This window comes from Notothenia rossii (assembly GCF_949606895.1).
Source record: "Notothenia rossii genome assembly, chromosome: 6".
NCBI lineage: Eukaryota > Metazoa > Chordata > Actinopteri > Perciformes > Nototheniidae > Notothenia > Notothenia rossii.
The window spans coordinates 54,506,682-54,525,945 of NC_136909.1; the positions used below are offsets into that span (position 1 = coordinate 54,506,682).

General features: G+C 46.7%; 1 protein-coding gene across 1 annotated transcript in view; it reads right to left on the reverse strand.

Moving 5' to 3' along the window:
* The window catches only part of shtn1 (shootin 1), an 82,953-nt gene that overhangs the window by 55,551 nt on the left and 8,138 nt on the right, over window positions 1–19,264 (reverse strand). The window contains exons 2-3 of the mRNA XM_079686864.1: window positions 19,045–19,097; window positions 3,182–3,242 (exon numbers count right to left, since the gene is read on the reverse strand). Of these exons, the coding sequence (XP_079542990.1) occupies window positions 3,182–3,242; window positions 19,045–19,097 (114 nt within the window). The remainder of the gene's footprint in view (window positions 1–3,181; window positions 3,243–19,044; window positions 19,098–19,264) is intronic.

Sequence of the window (19,264 nt, forward strand, 5' to 3'; positions counted from 1 at the left end):
AACTTCTCTCACACCCGCTGCTTTGCCTCGGCCACGGCTGAGGCTGCTGCCCTTCGGGCCTGTTGGTACCTTGCAACTGCCTCGGGAGTCCCAAGGGATAACAAATCCCTGAAAGTCTCCTTCTTCAGTCGGACGGCTTCCCTGACCACCGGTGTCCACCAGGAGGTTCGAGGGTTACCGCTCCTTGAGACCACAGCTCCCCACCACGGCTTCGGCAATAGAGGCTTTGAACACCGCCCACTCTGGTTCCATGTTCCCAGCGTCCACAGGGATGCCCGAAAAGCTCCGCCGGAGGTGTGAGTTGAAGGCCTCCTGAACTTGGGCCTCCTCCAGACGTTCCCAGTTCATTCGAACTACACGTTTGGGCTTACCAGGTCTGTCCAGAGGCTTCCCCCGCCACTCGACCCAACTCACCACCAGATGGTGATCAGTTGATAGCTCCGCCCCTCTCTTTACCCGAGTGTCCAAAACATACGGCCTCAGGTCTGATGATACGATATCGACCATGGACCTTCTGCCTAGGGTGCTCTGGTACCACGTAAACTTATGAGCATCCTTATGTTTGAACATGGTGTTTATTATGGCCAATCCATGACTAGCACAGAAGTCCAGTAACAAACCACCACTCCGGTTCAGATCAGGGGGGCCGTTCCTTCCAATCACGCCCCTCCAAGTGTCTCCATCATTGCCCACATGTGCGTTGAAGTCTCCCAGCAAGATTAAAGAGTCCCCTTTAGGAGCCCCATACAGTACTCTTCAAAGGGTCTCCAAAAAGGCCATATACTCTGAACTGCTGTTGGTTGCATAAGCACACACAACAGTCAGAGTGCCCCCCCCCCATAACCATAACCATAACTGGATACAAACCATAACCCGCAGGCGTTGGGGTAAACTCCAACAAAGAAGCACCCAACCGGGGGCTTGTGAGTATCCCCGCACCCGCCCGGCGCCTCACACCTTGGGCAACTCCGGAGAAGAATAGAGTCCAATCCCTATCCAGAAGTAAGGTTCCAGAGCCGACGCTGTGCACAGAGGTGAGTCCAACCAGATCCAACTGGTAACGCTCCACCTCCCGCACAAGCTCCGGCTCCTTCCCCCCCTCCTTCCAAGTCCCCAAAGCCAGCTTCTGTTGCCCGGGTCTGGTCCGTCGAGACCCTCTGCTTTCACTGCCACCCTTCTGGCAGCGCACCCGACCCCATCGCTGTTTCCCGTAGGTGGTGGGCCCACAGGACGGAGAAGCGGAGGTGTTGCCCACGTTGCCTTTTCGGGCTGTGCCCTGCCTGGCTCCGTGGCAAGCCCGGCCACCAGACGCTCGCCCGCGAGTCCTCCTTCTGGGCTTGGCTCCAGAAGGGGACCCCGGGCTTCCTCCGGGCCGGGTATCCTCACTTCTTAGTTCGTCTTTCATGAGGTCTTCGAACTCAGGAGACATAAATTATCTTAATGGTTGAGTCGATATGAAAGCATTTAGTTTATTAAGTGAAGTATGCAACAAATATCCTCATGTCATCCACTTAAACACATTAAGTATATTTATACAAAAAGTAATACTTTATTTATTTAGACTAAATGCCACTAAGTCTAAGTACTCCATTATAATAGCATTAAATATTAAAGCAACCATTGTCATGAACCAGATGGACCACAAGCCTTTTACATTATACTACAAATACCTAACATTGTCAATTTGACTTTATAAACGTCAGACAAGATGTCATAAGACGGCTGTGTTTCTTGAGCTTTTGACTGCTCCAGGGACTTAGCATTGCACTAGCACAGGTGTCTGCAACCTTTGTGACCAAAAGAGCAATTTTCCCCCCTTTCCATCAATTTTTTTTGCCTGGAGCCGCAAAGCATATATTTGATAGGTTGACAGCTTATAAAGCTGTATACTGTTACATCATAGACGAAAACTACAGTTTTTTTGCATTTATTGTTGATTACAAACTGTTTACCTCTAATAATAAACAAATTACTCTTATAAAAATGACACAGGCATACTTTAAAATAAATTAAACACAGCACTTTGGGAGTCCGTTGCACATTTGAAGAAAAATAAATAAATTGGGCGGTGGTGGCGAAGTCGATAGGGACTTGGCTTGGCAACTGGAAGGTTACCAGTTCAAGTCCCGGCAAGACCAAGTGCTACCGAGGTGCCCCTGAGCAAGGCACCGTTCCCAACACTGCTCCCCGGGTACCGTTCAAAATGGCAGCACACTGCTCCTAACACAAAGATGGGTCAAATGCAGAGAAACAATTTCTCCACGGGGATTACTAAAGTATATCAAAATCAAAAAAAAAAAAAATCAAAAAAAAAAATACAATTAAAATGGGCCCACTTTAAAATAAATAAAACATATAGCTGAACCCTAGACATATTTAACCAATGTAATTATGACTGAAGATCATCAGCTGTCTTCCTCTTCCGTGTTGTTCCTCCAATACGTAAAGGCTGCAGCACCTTTGACAACTTCTCTCCACATATCAAATATACCGGTAAGCCAGCATCGTTTGCTGTGAAAGCATATAACTCTGTCCACGCAGAATTAAAGCCTCTGTGTTCCTCAGATACTTTTATTTTCTTCGATTTATCCATAGTTCGCTCATCGAGCCGGGGGTCTGGTTATGTGTCACACTATCACCTCAAAATACAAGATACGAAACATTTTCAACCATGCAACAAAATATAAATAGTCCTACAAATATTTGTATTTAATTTCCTTCTTATTTTTTTCTAAGCTCAAGGGAGCCAGAGCAGAGGGCTTAAAGAGCCGCATGCGGCTCCGGAGCCGCGGGTTGCCGACCCCTGCACTAGCATAACAATGAAGGCCTTCAGACAATGTTTAAGAATGATCAAAACAGAAGCAACAGAGGCCAAGATAATCTGACAAACAAAAACATATATAGTTGAACACAAAAATGACCACTAGTTATCCTCCGTCATCTTTAAAACACCACACACCCAGTTCTTTATCCAATGCTGTTGGCCATACTGTTTTAATTGTATTTACCTTGAGCAGCTGCACATGACGGTTTTGTGCTCCCCCCCCTATGAAAATCAAATGCCCTCTCTGTAGATTGCTCTGGTGCCAGGCCTGCTTCTATATTATGTGTCTACACATTTAAAGCTTGTAGGTATATGAACACATTTGAGGACGTATGGAGCCAGGAGTGAAGAGCTTACCTTGCTGGAACTCATTAAGCTTCTTCATGGCCTCGTCTCTCTCCTCCGCCAGCTTCTTGCACTTTAGAGACAAAGACAGAGAAACTGAATCTCGGGCCCCCTGCTGTTTGAATCCTCCTTTCTCTATTTGCCTGAGCAACAGCAACTCAGAGGCTGAATAAATAAATGAAATATTCTGCTGAAGGGGAAATGAGGAAATACAATACCTGCCCCTAAAGATAAGATAAGATGTACTTTATTGATCCCAAATTTGTTTTGTTTTTTTGTTGCAGCAGGATAAAAAAACAAGGTGTCAGACATGAAAGGAGTAGAAATAACAATAAGCATCTCAAAATAGAAATAAACCAGCATTAGAGACTAGAAAATAGTTGATCTTGAAGATAAAAAAAAGGCCAATTTTTAATAGACACAATATAACTCTAACCCTAACCCAGGATAGTATTTACATTAAGTGTGCAAGGAATGGAATGTTACATTAAATGTAAATGTAAAATGTACAGTGGGAAGTTAAAGTAGAAGAAGATCTCCAACAGCAGACTGGTAGAAGGTCTCCAACAGCAGACTGGTAGAAGATCTCTAACAGCAGACTGGTAGAAGATCTCCAACAATAGACTGGTAAAAGATCTCAAACAACAGACTGGTAGAATATATCCAACAACAGACTGGTAGAAGATTTCCAACAGCAGACTGGTAGAAAATCTCCAACAACAGACTGGTAGAAGATCTCCAACAGCAGACTGGTAGTAGATAGATCTCCAATAACAGACTGGTAGAAGATCTCCAACTGGTAAAATATCTCCAACAACAGACTGGTAAAATATCTCCAGCAACAGTACGTTGTCTAAGTGCACTCCCAGGTACTTGTAGTCCTCCACCACAACAACACCCTCTCCCAGAATGCACAGGGGCAGTGGAGACGTCCTCTTCATCCTGAAGTCAATAGAGAGGCGAAGTCCCTCCCTTTCCGGTGGACCTCCATGGGACCTTATTTCGGAAAAATTATGGATTGAAGTCAATAATAATAATAATAATGGCTTTAATTTATAAAGCACTTCATATTTGCATTCAAATCCCGTAGTGCTAACATCGTAAAAAGAGTAAAAAGCAATAAATAAAAATAAATAAGTAAAAAGAATAAAATAAGATAAAAGGGTGATAATAAATAAATAAAAGGTCTAGGGAAAGACTCTATTGAAGAGGTGGGTTTTGAGGCCTTTTTTAAAAACCTCCACGGTCTGTGATGCTCTCATGTGGTCGGGGAGAGCGTTCCACAGACTGGGGGCAGCCGAGCAGAAGGCCCGGTCTCCCATGGCACGGAGCTTAGTCCTCGGGGGTTTGAGGAGGTTTGAGTTGCTGGAGCGGGTGGTCCGCACGGAGGTAAGGGGGGTGAGGAGTTCCTTGAGGTATGGAGGGGCTGTTCCCTAGATACACTGGTGTGTGAGGACGGAGACCTTGAATTCGATCCTCAATTCCACGGGGAGCCAGTGTAGTGATTTCAGGATGGGGGTGATATGATCATATTTGCGCACCCTCATCAGGATCCTAGCAGCGCTGTTCTGGATATACTGGAGCCTCTGGATGCTTTTCTTAGGGATCCCGATGAGGAGTGCATTGCAGTAGTCCAGCCTTGAGGAGACAAAGGCGTGGACTAGCTTTTCCGCGTCAAACAGAGTGAGTGAGGGGCGGAGTTTGGCGATGTTCCTGAGGTGATAGAAGGAGTTTTTGCACAGCTCTTTAATGTGGGCCTCAAAGGTCAGATGGGCGTCCATTTTCACACCCAAGTTGGTGACTGTTGAGGAGAGGGTAATGTCCTGGCCGGAGAAGGTGATGGTCGTGATGGTGGATGACCGAACCTGATGTGGGGTGCCAACTATAATGGCTTCGGTCTTGGAGCTGTTGAGTTTCAGGAAGTTTAGCTTCATCCACGCCTGTATCTCCTCCAGGCAGGTAGTGAGTGTGGGTGAAGGTAGGGCTGCAGAGGAGGTAGGGTTGATCCTGAGGTACAATTGGGTGTCATCAGCGTAACAATGGAATGATACTCCATGTCGGCTGATGATAGAGCCAAGGGGGAGCATATAGAGTGTGAAAAGGGTGGGGCCGAGAACTGATCCTTGAGGGACACCACAGGTGACGTTGTGGGTACCCGACTCTGCCTCACCCAAGGAGACGTACTCTGTTCTCCCGGTGAGGTATGATGTGAACCAGTCAAGGGGAGAGTCAGAGAGTCCGATGGTGGAGTGCAGACGATGGAGGAGGATGCCGTGATCGACGGTGTCAAAAGCTGCAGTGAGATCAAGGAGGATGAGGAGAGAGGGAGAGCCAGCATCAGCCGTCATCAGCAGGTCGTTGGTGACCCTGACCAGGGCAGTTTCTGTGCTGTGGCCTGAGCGGAAACCAGACTGGAACTTCTCAAATAGGTTGTTGGAGTTTAGGTGGTCCTGGAGCTGAGCAGCAACTATTTTTTCCAGCACCTTTGACAGAAATGGAAGGTTGGAAATGGGTCTATAGTTGGCCAGGACTCCCGGGTCAAGGGAGGGTTTTTTAAGACTAGGTTTGATGACAGCGGTTTTTAGGGCAGAGGGGACATGGCCAGACTGGAGAGAGAGGTTTGCGATCTTAGTGATCATGGGGCTCAGGGTGCAGATGTACGATTTCACCAGAGCTGACGGAAGGGGGTCCAGGACACAGGTGGAGGGCTTCATCCTCCTAACGATGCCCTCAACCTCTTGCTGAGAGATGACCGTGAAACAGCGAAGAGGCTGGGTTGTCCCAGGCTGTGGGTCAGCAGTTGGAACTGGAGGTGCAGAGGGGCTAGAGAGGATGGAGCGGATGGTGTCAACTTTATTTTTGAAGAAGGCGGCGAAGTTTCTACACTGCTTCTCAGTGGAGTCGGAGTGTAGAGGACTTTGGAGTTTGAGGAGGTGGTTTATTGTGGAGAAGAGTTGCTTGGAGTTTCCAGTACTGTTGTTGATGATGATGGAGTAGTACTGGGATCGTGCATCTCTGAGGGACTGTGCGTAGGCCTTCTGGTGTTCACGATAGGCTAACAGGTGAACAGTGAGTCCTGAGGCCTTGAGCCGCCGCTCAAGGACACGCCCAGCTGTCTTCATTCTCCGCAGCTCGCCGGTGTACCATGGGGCTGAGCGCGAGAAGGTGACCATCCTGGTTTTGAGGGGGGCGTGTAGATCAAGGAGACTGTTAAGGGACTGGTTGTAATATGCCACTGACTCATTTACTGATGAGAAGTTGGCGGAGGAAATATGCTGGAGGTCCAGGGTCATGATGTCCGGGTTGATGATCCTCAGGTTCCTGAAGCGGATTTGGCGTTTGGGCTTGCTGAGTGGAGACTGGAAAAACAGCTCCAAAGAGATGGTCTTGTGGTCAGACACCACATTACACCGACACCGAATTATGATATTTGTCAATTTAAAAGATAATGTTGCAAGTTTAAAAAAATATGTTTTACCGTAAAACTGTGAAGTAAGACTTTTTTTGTGTGAAACTCTCAATGAACTACATCTCTTGCACAACCACACACGTCACCATGCCCATCACTACTGTCTTGCCAAAAAAGGGATTTACTACCCTCACTATCACCACAATGAAACACGTCCAGAAGAATGTCATGCAAAGCTGCCTACATGCCTGCCTTCCTTCGATTCTCCCTGAACTGCCTGATCTTTTTAATGTTTAATGTTAACCATTTGTGCAGATAGCATGAAGTAGAAAAGATCCCCGATGCTAAAGTAGCGTTAGCATTTCTCCCCCAGGGGCATCGGGGCTTAAAAGGTGTATTATAGAATGATCACACCGGTGTGACAGTACTCTTCAAAGGGTTCACGAAATATGACTACTACTCTTACTGTTTAACATTTTGGGTTACTTGATGTTACTTCATGTTAAGGCTAATAAAAAGGACAAGGCTGTAATGCTAACTAACGTGCTTGCTACTAGCTAGGTAGCTAACTTGATCCAGCCACTCCTGGTCCTCTCATCAGACAGAGAGCGAAAGAACGAGCAAGACCCATTGCTGGTATGATTAGAACCTGGTACTAAGCACACAGGCATCTTGTTAAAGTTATTGTGGAAGCGGGGTGTGGTTAGGGCGCGGGCTGCTGGAGTGAAGGGAGTGGCTCGGCCGGAGGCCAGACAGCTGATCGGAATCAGGTAATCAGTGCCGGAATAAAAGCATGTCGTAACCTGGTTCTGGTCTGTTTTGCAGTAGGCGGGATCCTGAAAGGTCGCCAAAGGACCTGTGAAGGTTCCCACCGGGGCAACGTTTGAGACCTGCATATATTTTTGTTTGGAGTTAACAAACGCCTGTGTTCAACCAACCTGCTGTTTCCGTCCCTATTTGAACCCTGTGTGAGCGGAGAGGCTCACAGTGGCGCCTGAACAGAGACATCATGTCGGAAAGGAGAAACCCCGCTGGGTCAGGCCCTCCAACGTCTCGCTCACATGCAGGAGACCACCACAGCATTACAGCGACAGCAGAGCGAGGCTCTGCTCGGGATCGCCTCGAGCCAGCGCGAGGACCGGGCTCAGGGCACAGCGGCGGCGTGCGGGTGGCCGGAGGAGGAGTGAGCAGCGCGGCTATTGCCTCTGCTATCTGGGGGGGCGCAGCTAGCCGCCCACAGCCTGCCAGCAGCCTCTCGGCATGTGTACCAACATCTGAGGAAGGCCATCCTGGACCGACTTGGCAGCACGCCAGAGGGACATCGCCGCCGGTTCCGGGCCCTCCCCTTCGAGGACGCTGACCGGCCCTTCTCCTACGCGCAGCGGCTCCTGGATGCAGCGAGCCACTGGCTCCAGCCGGGGGTGCGCTCCGCTGAGTAAGTCGTCGGGCAGGTGGTGCTGGAGCAGGCCTGCCATCTTCGACGGCGAATTGGGTCCAGTGCCATCGCCCCGCCAACCTGGAGGCAGCGCTCTCGCTTCCCCGGTGGAGCATGAAAGAGGAGCCCCGACCACCAGCCGTCTCAGCGGGCAGACCCCTCCCAGCCCCGAGGAGAAGGTTTCATGGAGCAGCTGCCCTTCCCTCCCCACCACCACACGGCCCCAACCCCGCAGCCCCGACCCTTTCCCCCCCAGCCCTACCTTACACTCCTGTTTTTATCTCTCCCCAGGGTCCGGCCTACGCTTCTGGTCGTCCGGCACCACGGGGGGCTCCTCAGACGTCAGGGCAGGATTGCTGGCGGTGCGGGCAGCCCGGCCACTTCCGACAGGAGTGTCCTCTCGTGGAGGTCAGACAGCTGGTTCGGGTTGCGGGACGCCGGGACCGCCAGTTGCCTCCCCCGATTTGGAAGGGACGTACCGTATACCGGTATGTATACAGGGGGGTAGGGGGGTACACACCAGGCTCTGATGGACACGGGCTGTAATCAGACGATGATCCATCAGCGCTTGGTTCGGCCTGGGGCATTGATTGAAGCATCGTGGGTGAAGGTGAGGTGTGTGCATGGGGATATTCACCAGTACTCGGAGGTGACGCTGGAAATTTCTTATAAGGGGAAAAAGCATAGAGTCAGGGCTGGAGTTAGCACTCGCCTTACACACCCTCTGATTTTGGGAACGAATTGGCCGGGGTTTGCTAAGCTAGCGGGGGCTATGGGGGGGCGTTCACGGACGGCAGGGAAATGTGAGTTGTCTGCTGTGTTTAGTGGAGAGTCGGAGGCGGCTGACGACATCGAGGGGGAAACCGACAAGGAGGGGGCCGCGGAGGTCCCTCTGGACCCGCTGGTGTTACATTCCATTAGACCGGAGTGCACGGGGATAACGCTTTGTACTAGTCCTAGTGGATTATGCAACGCGATATCCTGAGGCAGTGCCGCTGCGTAATATCTCTGCAAAGAGCGTCGCGCAGGCACTGTTTCAAATTATCTCCCAAGTCGGGATCCCGAAAGAGATCCTGACTGACCAGGGCACACAGTTTATGTCACGCACACTATGTGAGCTGTATGAACTATTGGGCGTCCATTCAATACGGACTAGTGTTTACCATCTGCAGACCGACAGCCTGGTGGAACGGTTTAACAAAACACTAAAAAACATGGTTCGTAAGTTCGTTCACGAAGATAGCCGTAATTGGGATAAATGGCTAGACCCTGCCCCAGTCCTCCACGGGATTTTCTCCCTTTGAGCTGTTATTTGGTAGGAAGCCCCGGGGTGTTTTGGACCTAGTTAAGGAAAACTGGGAGGAGGGTCCAAGCACCAGTAAAAACGAAATACAGTACGTTATGGACCTGCGAGCAAAACTCCACTCACTGTGGCAGACATCACGGGAGAATTTGCTCCCGGCTCAGGAACGTCAGCAGCGCCTGCACAACAGAGGGTCGAAACTGAGACAATTTTTACCGGGAGATAAAGTGCTTGTATTACTCCCATCCTCTAGCTCTAAACTACTCGACAAGTGGCAAGGACCCTTCCTGGTCACACAACGAGTGGGAGACGTAGATTATGAGTTGGTGCGTTCTGACAGGGAGGGAGCAACACAGATTTACCACCTTAACCTCCTGAAAGCATGGAGGGAGGTGGCGTCTGTTTCTCTGTCCACCACGGTGATTGAGAGAGATGAGTTGGGACCGGAGGTCATTGAAAGCAACAAATTAGCCCCGTCTGTTGTGGCGACAATCTCTCACCGGGCCAGAGAGCAGACGTTGCTTCGTTGCAAAGGCAGTTTGCCGACGTGTTCTTTACGCTGCCAGGGCGCACCTCTCTCATACACCACCGCATAGAAACGCCCCCGGGCGTGGCCATTCGTTCACGGCCCTATCGGCTGCCTGAACACAAGAGGAAAATTGTTCAGGCGGAGCTTCAGGCTATGCTAGAGATGGGAGTGATAGAAGAGTCCACCAGTGACTGGTGTTGCCCCGTCGTGCTGGTACGTAAGTCTGACGGGTCAATCCGGTTCTGTGTGGACTACCGCAGGGTAAACGAGGTGTCCAAATTTGATGCTTATCCAATACCCCGGGTTGATGAACTCCTGGATCGGCTAGGCACTGCTCGCTTTTACACGACACTGGATTTAACAAAGGGCTATTGGCAGATTCCCCTTTCTGCAGAGTCTAAGGAAAAAACGGCCTTCTCCACTCCGTATGGTTTATACCAATTCATCACACTTCCTTTCGGGTTGTTCAGAGCTCCAGCCACCTTCCAGCGGTTCATGGACCGGGTGCTGCGTCCCCACTCTGCATATGCTGCTGCTTACTTGGATGATGTCATCATTCACAGTGAGACATGGGAGCAGCATATGCAGCAGGTGGGGGCAGTGCTCGAGACCCTGAGACAGGCGGGGCTCACGGCCAACCCGAAGAAGTGTGCGGTTGGACGGAGAGAGGTACGGTATCTGGGGTACCACTTGGGCGGCGGGCAGGTGCGGCCACAGATAGAGAAAACAACCACCATTTCAGCCTGTCAGGCGCCCAAGACGAAAAAAGAGGTCAGGAGGTTCATGGGGCTGGCCGGCTACTACAGGCCGTTCATCCTGTTCTTTTCGGAGCTGACCAGTCCCCTGACCGACCTGACCCGAAAGGGTGCTTCAGATCCGGTCCAGTGGACGGAGCGGTGTCAGCTGGCGTTTGAGAGGGTTAAAAAAGCCCTCTGTGGTAAGCCGCTTCTGTATTCTCCTGACTTCTCTCTCCCTTTTGTGTTGCAGACCGACGCCTCGAACAGTGGGGTGGGGGCCGTTTTGTCCCAGCACGTAGAGGGGGTCGACCGCCCCGTACTGTACATTAGCCGTAAGCTCGCCCAGAGGGAGGTGAACTACAGAACGGTGGAAAAGGAGTGCCTCGCCATACGGTGGGCGGTCGGCGCCCTGCGGTACTACCTCCTGGGGCGCCCTTTCACCCTCTGGTCGGACCATGCCCCGCTCCAGTGGCTCCACCGCATGAAGGATGCCAACGCTCGGATCATTCGGTGGTATCTGGCGTTACAGCCTTTCAACTTCAAGGTGATCCACAGGCCGGGTAACCGGATGGTCGTGGCTGATTTCCTCTCTCGCTCGGCGGAGGGGGGGGGGGGAGAGTCAGCTTGCGGCCGGCGGGATCCCGGCCTGAGTCGGGCGGTGGGGGTATGTGGCAGCGGGGTGTGGTTAGGGCGCCGGCTGCTGGAGTGAAGGGAGCGGCTCGGCCGGAGGCCAGACAGCTGATCGGAATCAGGTAATCAGTGCCAGAATAAAAGCATGTCGTAACCTGGTTCTGGTCTGTTTTGCAGTAGGCGGGATCGTGGAAGGTCGCCAAAGGACCTGTGAAGGTTCCCACCCCGGCAACGTTTGAGACCCGCATATATTTTTGTTTGGAGTTAATAAACGCCTGTGTTCAACCAACCTGCTCTTTCCGTCCCTATTTGAACCCTGTGTGAGCGGAGAGGCTCACAGTTATCTTATCTCAGCTATCTCTTATATTTAATGGAGGAAAACAATTGTGACATCAGTTATGACATCACTTACGCGACTCTGGGATTTGTAGTGTTTCTAGTTGCGTATTTGTCGTAGTCTTATATTTCAACAGTTTTACGACAAACTGTGACTTTTTTTACATGGAAATTATTTTTTAAGATTGACAAACATATGTGCAATTTGTGGCAGTTTTCTCTCGCCATTGACTTCAATACCTAATTTTTCCGAAATAAGTTCCCATGAGGTCCACCGGAAAGGGAGGGACTTCGCCTCTCTATTACCATCTCTCTGGTCTTGGCCACATTCAGAATCAGATTATGTATTCCAGTCCTCTCCACAAAATCACCCACCATGTTCTGTACTCCTCACCCGTCCATCCCTGAAAGACCCTACCACTGCATAGTCATCCGAAAACTTCTGCAGCTGGCATTACTCTGAGTTGTATTTAAAGTCAGTGGTTATAAGGTGAACAGGAAAGGAGACAGCACAGTCCCCTGTGGGGCTCCTTACAACCAACCAAACAACCATAAAGTTACCTACTGATGTTTCCTTATACATATACACAAACTAGAACTCTAAAACAATGTTTTAACTAAAATGCCCAATTTCACTGTGTATGTTCCTTAAATGACACTATTCAATGGAATAATGAGCACAGATTTGAACCATTCTGGATACAAATGCATTACGAACCATCTGAGCATGTCATCGGAAAGTTGAGTGTGTTGAGAAGCACTGACAACTCGATCGTTTCTACACGGACCACTATTGCGGTAAGCATGTTGTAACTTCCGGTTGTTGTTGTCATCTCCGGGTATCCCGTGTGCCTGTTCTGTTGCTGATAGCTTATTATCTTAACTTAATCGATCGTTTTAAAACTCTTGATCACGGCAACTGCCTGACGTTGTAATCACACGTTACTACAGCTTAAGCACTCACAAACTCTCCTTCTCTTAGCGACTGTAACTCCACAGTTGCCTACACTCTTTTCGGGTTTGCTAACGGTAGGTACTTTAGCTTGATAGCTAGCCATGTCTCTTTCCCCACCCTCGGGTGCTATTTCCTGCTCTAACTGTCTCATGTTTGGTTACTCCCCTACCTCCTTTACTGGTACCGATACATGTGTTAAATGTAGTATAGTTGTTAGGTTGGAGGCGGGAATCATAGCCATAGAAGCCCGGCTCCGCATCTTAGAAAATAACTCAGCTACAGTAAAGCCTATGTTAGCCGGTGCGGACCGGCAAAAGGTAGCTCCTCTTAGCCGTCCCCCGGCAACTCCCGAGCAGCAGGGAGAATGGGTGACTGTTCAGAAGGGGCATAACGCGAAACCCGCAGGTCCCCACCAACCCGTTCACGTATCTAACAGATATTCCCCACTCAGCGAGACACCCGCTGAGAAGCCAACTCTGGTTATTGGTAGCTCTATTATGAGACACGTTAATTTAGAGACCGAAGCGTCCACAGTCACATGCATTCCGGGGGCCAGAGCGGGCGACGTTGAGGCGCATCTTAGACTGCTGGCTAAAAATAAACGTAAATACAGTAGGATTGTTATTCACGTTGGTGGTAATGATGTTCGTTTACGCCAATCAGAATGCACCAAACTTAATGTGGCGTCGTTGTGTAGTTATGCTAAAACAATGTCGGACACCGTAATCTTCTCTGGTCCCCTCCCCAATCTGATCAATGATGACATGTATAGCCGCATGTCATCATTTCAGCGCTGGTTGTCTTGGTGGTGCCCAGCAAACAATGTGGGCTTCGTGAATAATTGGACAGCCTTCTGGGGAAAACCTGGTCTGATTAAGAGAGACGGCATTCATCCTACTTTGGAAGGTGCAAATCTCATTTCGGCAAACATTTCAGGGCTCTCTGGACTTAATCCATGACAAACTGGAGTTGAGACCAGGAGGCAGAGTCACAGTCTTACACCCTTCTCTGCGCTCTCTCCTAGGCAGTCATCCATAGGAATCCCGAACCCAATAAAATACCCAATATTAACGGTTTGTGTGTCTGCCCAAGGACAATTTAAGGTAAAACCTAATAGAGGTGTCATACATAATAACCTAATAAAAGTAAATGTAACAACTACTACAGTGCAACAAAACAGGAAGATTAAATGTGGTCTCTTAAACATAAGATCTCTAGCATCTAAAGCAATACTGGTAAATGATTTAATATCAGATTATAATATTGATATATGCTGTCTCACTGAAACTTGGTTGAGACATGAAGAATATGTCAGCATAAATGAGGCCACTCCACCCAGCTATATCAATACTCATATTGCCCGAGGCACGGGCCGAGGAGGTGGAGTTGCAGCAATCTTTGACTCAAGTTTACTTATCAATACTAAACAAAAATTAAATTATACCTCCTTTGAAAGCCTCATTTTCAGTCTTACGCATCCGACCTGGAAAAATTTGCAGCCAATCTTATTTGTTACAGTGTACCGTGCACCAGGTCCTTATTCAGAATTCTTATCAGAATTCTCTGAGTTTTTATCAGCTTTGGTACTTAAAACAGATAAAGTAATTATCGTAGGTGACTTTAATATTCATGTTGACGATGATAAAAAATAGCCTTACTGTTGCATTTAACTCTATATTAGATTCTGTTGGTTTCTGTCAGAGTGTAAATAAACCAACCCACTGCTATAATCACACTCTTGACCTTGTTCTGACTTATGGTATTGAAATTCAGCAACTATTAGTCGAACCGCATAATCCTGCTTTATCCGACCATTTCTTAGTAACTTTTGAAGTACTGTTACTAGACTACAAAGCATTAGCCAAAAGCTCCTGCAGCAGAAACCTATCTGTTAGTGCTATAGCCAAATTTAAGGAAGAGATTCCACCAATACTTAACTCGATAGCATGTCTGCATGTAGGGGAGGAAACTTATACAAAATGTACACCACCCCAAATTGATCATGTTGTTGATAGTGCTACAGATGCGCTGCGAATAAAATTAGACTCTGTTGCTCCTTTGAAAAAGAAGAAAATAAAACAACATAGATTAGCTCCATGGCATAATGCCGAAACCCGCAAAATAAAGCAAAAGTCGAGACAACTTGAAAGGATATGGCGTTCCACTAAACTTGAAGAATCTCGTTTAATTTGGCATATTACTCTCAATGAATATAAGAAAGCACTGCGTAAAGCGAGAGCAGCATACCACTCTTCATTAATAGATGAGAATAAGAATAATGCAAGATTTCTTTTCAGCACTGTAGCCAGGCTGACAGAGAGCCACAGCTCGACTGAGCCTTCTATTCCCATAGCACTCAGTAGTAATGATTTTATGTGCTTTTTTAACGATAAAATTGTTACTCTTAGAAACAAAATCAATGACCTCTTGCCTTTGACCAGTATAGTGTTATCAACAGCTCCCGGAAACGTAAGTTCTAATATTACACTAAATAGTAAACTAGAATGCTTTTCAGCCATAAACCTTGAACAATTAAATTCAATGATTCTCTCTTCTAAACCATCAACGTGTATCTTAGACCCGATTCCAACTAAGCTGTTAAAATAAATTTTTCCATTAATTAGCACTTCTTTATTAAATATGTATTTATTATCAGGCTATGTTCCACAATCATTCAAAGTAGCAGTGATAAAACCGCTTCTTAAAAAGCACAACCTCGATCCAGAGGTTTTAGCCAACTATAGACCTATTTCTAATCTTCCGTTCCTCTCAAAAATTCTTGAGAAAGCAGTCGCAAAACAGCTGTGTGATTACTTAAAAAACTATGATTTATTTGAAGATTTTCAGTCTGGCTTTAGAACACAACATAGCACAGAGACAGCTCTGGTTAAAGTCACAAATGACATTCTAATAGCCTCTGACAAGGGACTTGTCTCTATTCTTGTCTTGCTCGATCTTAGTGCTGCATTTGATACTATCGACCATGATATCCTATTGCAAAGACTAGAGCACTTAGTTGGCATACAGAGAACTGCTTTAGGCTGGTTTAGGTCCTATCTATCTGAACGCTCTCAGTTTGTACGTGTCAACGATGAATCTTCCATGCAAACCAAAGTTAGCCATGGAGTGCCACAGGGCTCAGTGCTTGGACCTATTTTGTTCACCCTATATATGCTTCCGTTAGGCAATATTATAAGGAATCATTCTGTAAACTTTCATTGTTATGGGGATGATACTCAACTATATTTATCAATCAAGCCTGATGAAATTAATCATCTAAATAAAATTCAAGACTGCCTCAAGGACTTAAAAACGTGGATGACCTTAAATCTTTTGATGTTAAACACGACCAAAACTGAAGTTATTGTACTTGGCCCGAAGAATCTACGAAACAAATTATCTAAAGATATATTAACTATGGATGGCATTAATTTGGCCTCCAGTGAGACTGTAAGGAATCTTGGTGTTATATTTGATCAGGATTTATCCTTTAACACCCACATAAAATCAATTTCAAGGACCGCCTACTTCCATCTACGTAACATTGCAAAAATCAGGCATATCTTGCCTCAAAACGATGCAGAGAAACTAGTCCATGCATTTGTTACTTCAAGGCTGGATTATTGTAACTCCTTATTATCAGGGTGTACCAAGAAGTCAGTCAAGTCGCTTCAGCTGATTCAAAATGCTGCAGCTCGTGTACTAACCAGTTAGGAAAAGGGACCACATTACTCCTGTTCTGGCTGCCTTACACTGGCACCCTATAGACAAGTTTACGCGCCAAAACACGGGTAGCGCCATAACCCTACACAAATGCACTTCATTTCCGCCGGAAGTCTTTTGCACAGCGTCTGTCAGTGTAAACCGGTGTAAACAGTCAGACGGGCACTGGTGTAAACACAGCGATTTCGATGCTAACAGTGATGCTAGCTTGGGAACACGATTCTACTTCTTTGACTGGAGATGGCGTTACTCTCCCCCACCCGAATTCAGTGCAAAACTGGGAGGATAACATGACGACGTCACGTGGCCCAGCATAACGTACAGCAAAATTTGCTCCTACTTCGTTCAATCCATGGCAATAGATGGAAAAGCAATGGACAGTCTGAAGGCATATCATAAGGCTGCGCACATTCTACTTTGCCCACATGCTCCCGAAAATTGTTGACGATTTTGTTGAGGGAAGGTTACAGTTCTGCAGTAAATATCTCAGCATTTTAAAACCAAAATAAACTGCCTTATTTAGGTCATGCCCACAGGAGCCAACAGGTGTCTGTTGTTTACATAATGCACAATTTACATGATCTCTTTATGCTGTGCAATATATCATATGTGCCTGTACTGTTTGAGTGAAAATAAAGTTTGATGTAATTTAATTTCATTATTGCACTGTTATTGCATTATTGCATTTCATATGTTCCTTAGAGTACTACAATTTCTTTTAACACAGTTCATCATTCATATTAAGCTCATACTGTACATAAATAACACTGAATTAATTAATTGTTGAGAGGAAACTAAAGAAATGGCTTCAACAAGAAAGATCACATGTTTAATCCTAACAGGTATTACAAATTAAAATATAAAAGCAGCCCACACAATTACATCACTATGAAAATATTCATATATAATATTAAAAAATACAATGCATGCAGTATTTGTTGTGTTTATCTGTATTTAATTAACAACATGGCTGGGTGCTGGGTGCTGGTTTGTGGTCGTAGCACTCTCTATCTAACCACTCGTTCAGGTGCTTTCTCGAGTGATTGCAACCAACTACCGCACACGTAGTTCCCGAACCACTTTTCTTCATGTTGTAATTGTTATATCCTCTTTGTCTCTGCGATATCAGTGCTTTGTCGGCACAACGGAGCAAGCTAGCAAAACAAACCCAGTCCGCCAAAACGGAAGTGCATTGCATCGAAGGGAGGAGTTCAGGATGTAGAGCGGAAACGGCTCAATAACTTGTGTATAGAACACAGGATAGAATTTAAAATTCTTCTTCTCGCCTACAAAGCCCTTAATGGGCAGGTGCCATCTTACCTTAAAGAACTCATTATACCCTATTGTCCTACTAGGGCATTGCGTTCCAAGAATGCAGGGTTGTTGGTTGTTCCTAGAGTCTCTAAAAGTACAATGGGAGCCAGAGCCTTTTCTTATCAAGCTCCACTTTTGTGGAATCAGCTTCCAGTTTGTGTTCGGACGGCAGACACCCTATCCGTTTTTAAGAGTGCGCTTAAGACCTTCCTTTTTGATAAAGCTTATAGTTAGGGCTGATTAGATTCAGCCCCTAGTTTTGCTGATATAGGCTTAGTTTGTCGGGGGACATCTTACTTCTTCCTTCTCTCTGTCTATACCTGTGTACTCTCATGTTCCGATTAACCCAGCTTCCCCAAATTTCTTTCTTTTTGGTGTCTATATACGCCGGGATCCGGAGTCATGGATGATCCTGCGGTCCTGTGTCATGGATTGCGAGTCCTGGATCTTGAGTCGTGGCTGTGATCCTGGATCATAAGTCCTGGATGGATATACTTGTGGATTCATCTTCCTATTATACACACATGCATTTCCAAACATTTGGACTACCTATGTTGCAAATGTATTATCTTTTCAATTTACACACGGCATCTATTGCACGTCTGTCCGTCCTGGGAGAGGGATCCCTCCTCTGTTGCTCTCCCTGAGGTTTCTCCCATTTTCCCCTTTAAACTGTGGGTTTTCTCTGGAAGTTTTTCCTTGTACGATGTGAGGGTCTAAGGACAGAGGGTGTCGTATTGTCATACTGATATTCTGTACAAACTGTGAAGTCCACTGAGACAAATGTAACATTTGTGATATTGGGCTATATAAATAAACATTGATTGATTGATTGATTGATGTCATCATCAGGACCTTAAATAACTGAAATAATACAATTTAATAGCCAATAGTCTCTCTTCCTGACAAACTCATATCACTATTGTGATATAAACATACTTATAATTCATTATCATTTGCTAGTACTGTAGTAGTACTTTAGACAGGCAGTATGTAGGAGCCTTTGATTTTTCAGTGTGTTATGATAATCCACTAAGAATAAAGGCTTTTTAATATGTCCTACATACATTGAGAATGTGTTTATTGTTCTCATAAACTTTGACCTTTCAACACTTAGCCCCTAGGGCTACGTAACAATTGATTCTGAAAGCTGATACCAACAATACTCTAAAAGATCTCCCTGCTTATACCTCTTTTATCATGGCGTGGCAGAAGAAACCAGACATGTATCATCATCTTCTGATCCCACACTCTCGAAAGACAACAACCATTTATTAGATTTATCTTTTTTCACTGACACTGTTACACTTTTTCTGCTGCCTGTGCTGCTTCTTTAATGAGTTAAGCTACTTCTACTACTTCTAGGCCCAACTTCTTTCAACTATTACTGTGTAGTGATGCTGCAGCACTGCTGCTTCTACTACTGTTACTGCTGCAGCTGAACCATGATATTCATCCTGATAGAGATGGTCCGACGTACACCCAGAGTGATGTTAGCACTTACCTCCATGGAGGCTGTCTCGTGCTTCCTCTGCAGACCCTCATACTCCTGCAGGGCTGTAGGGAGGAGAGGATACCAGTATGCCATGTTCACCAGTAACTCACTATAAAGCCAATGTCAGTGAAGACCACACACACTCACATCCTGCAGTTTAAAATAGGAAAACACATGGGGACTTCTCCATCATGTGATAACTTCTCATTCAGTGACTTATTGCAGGGAT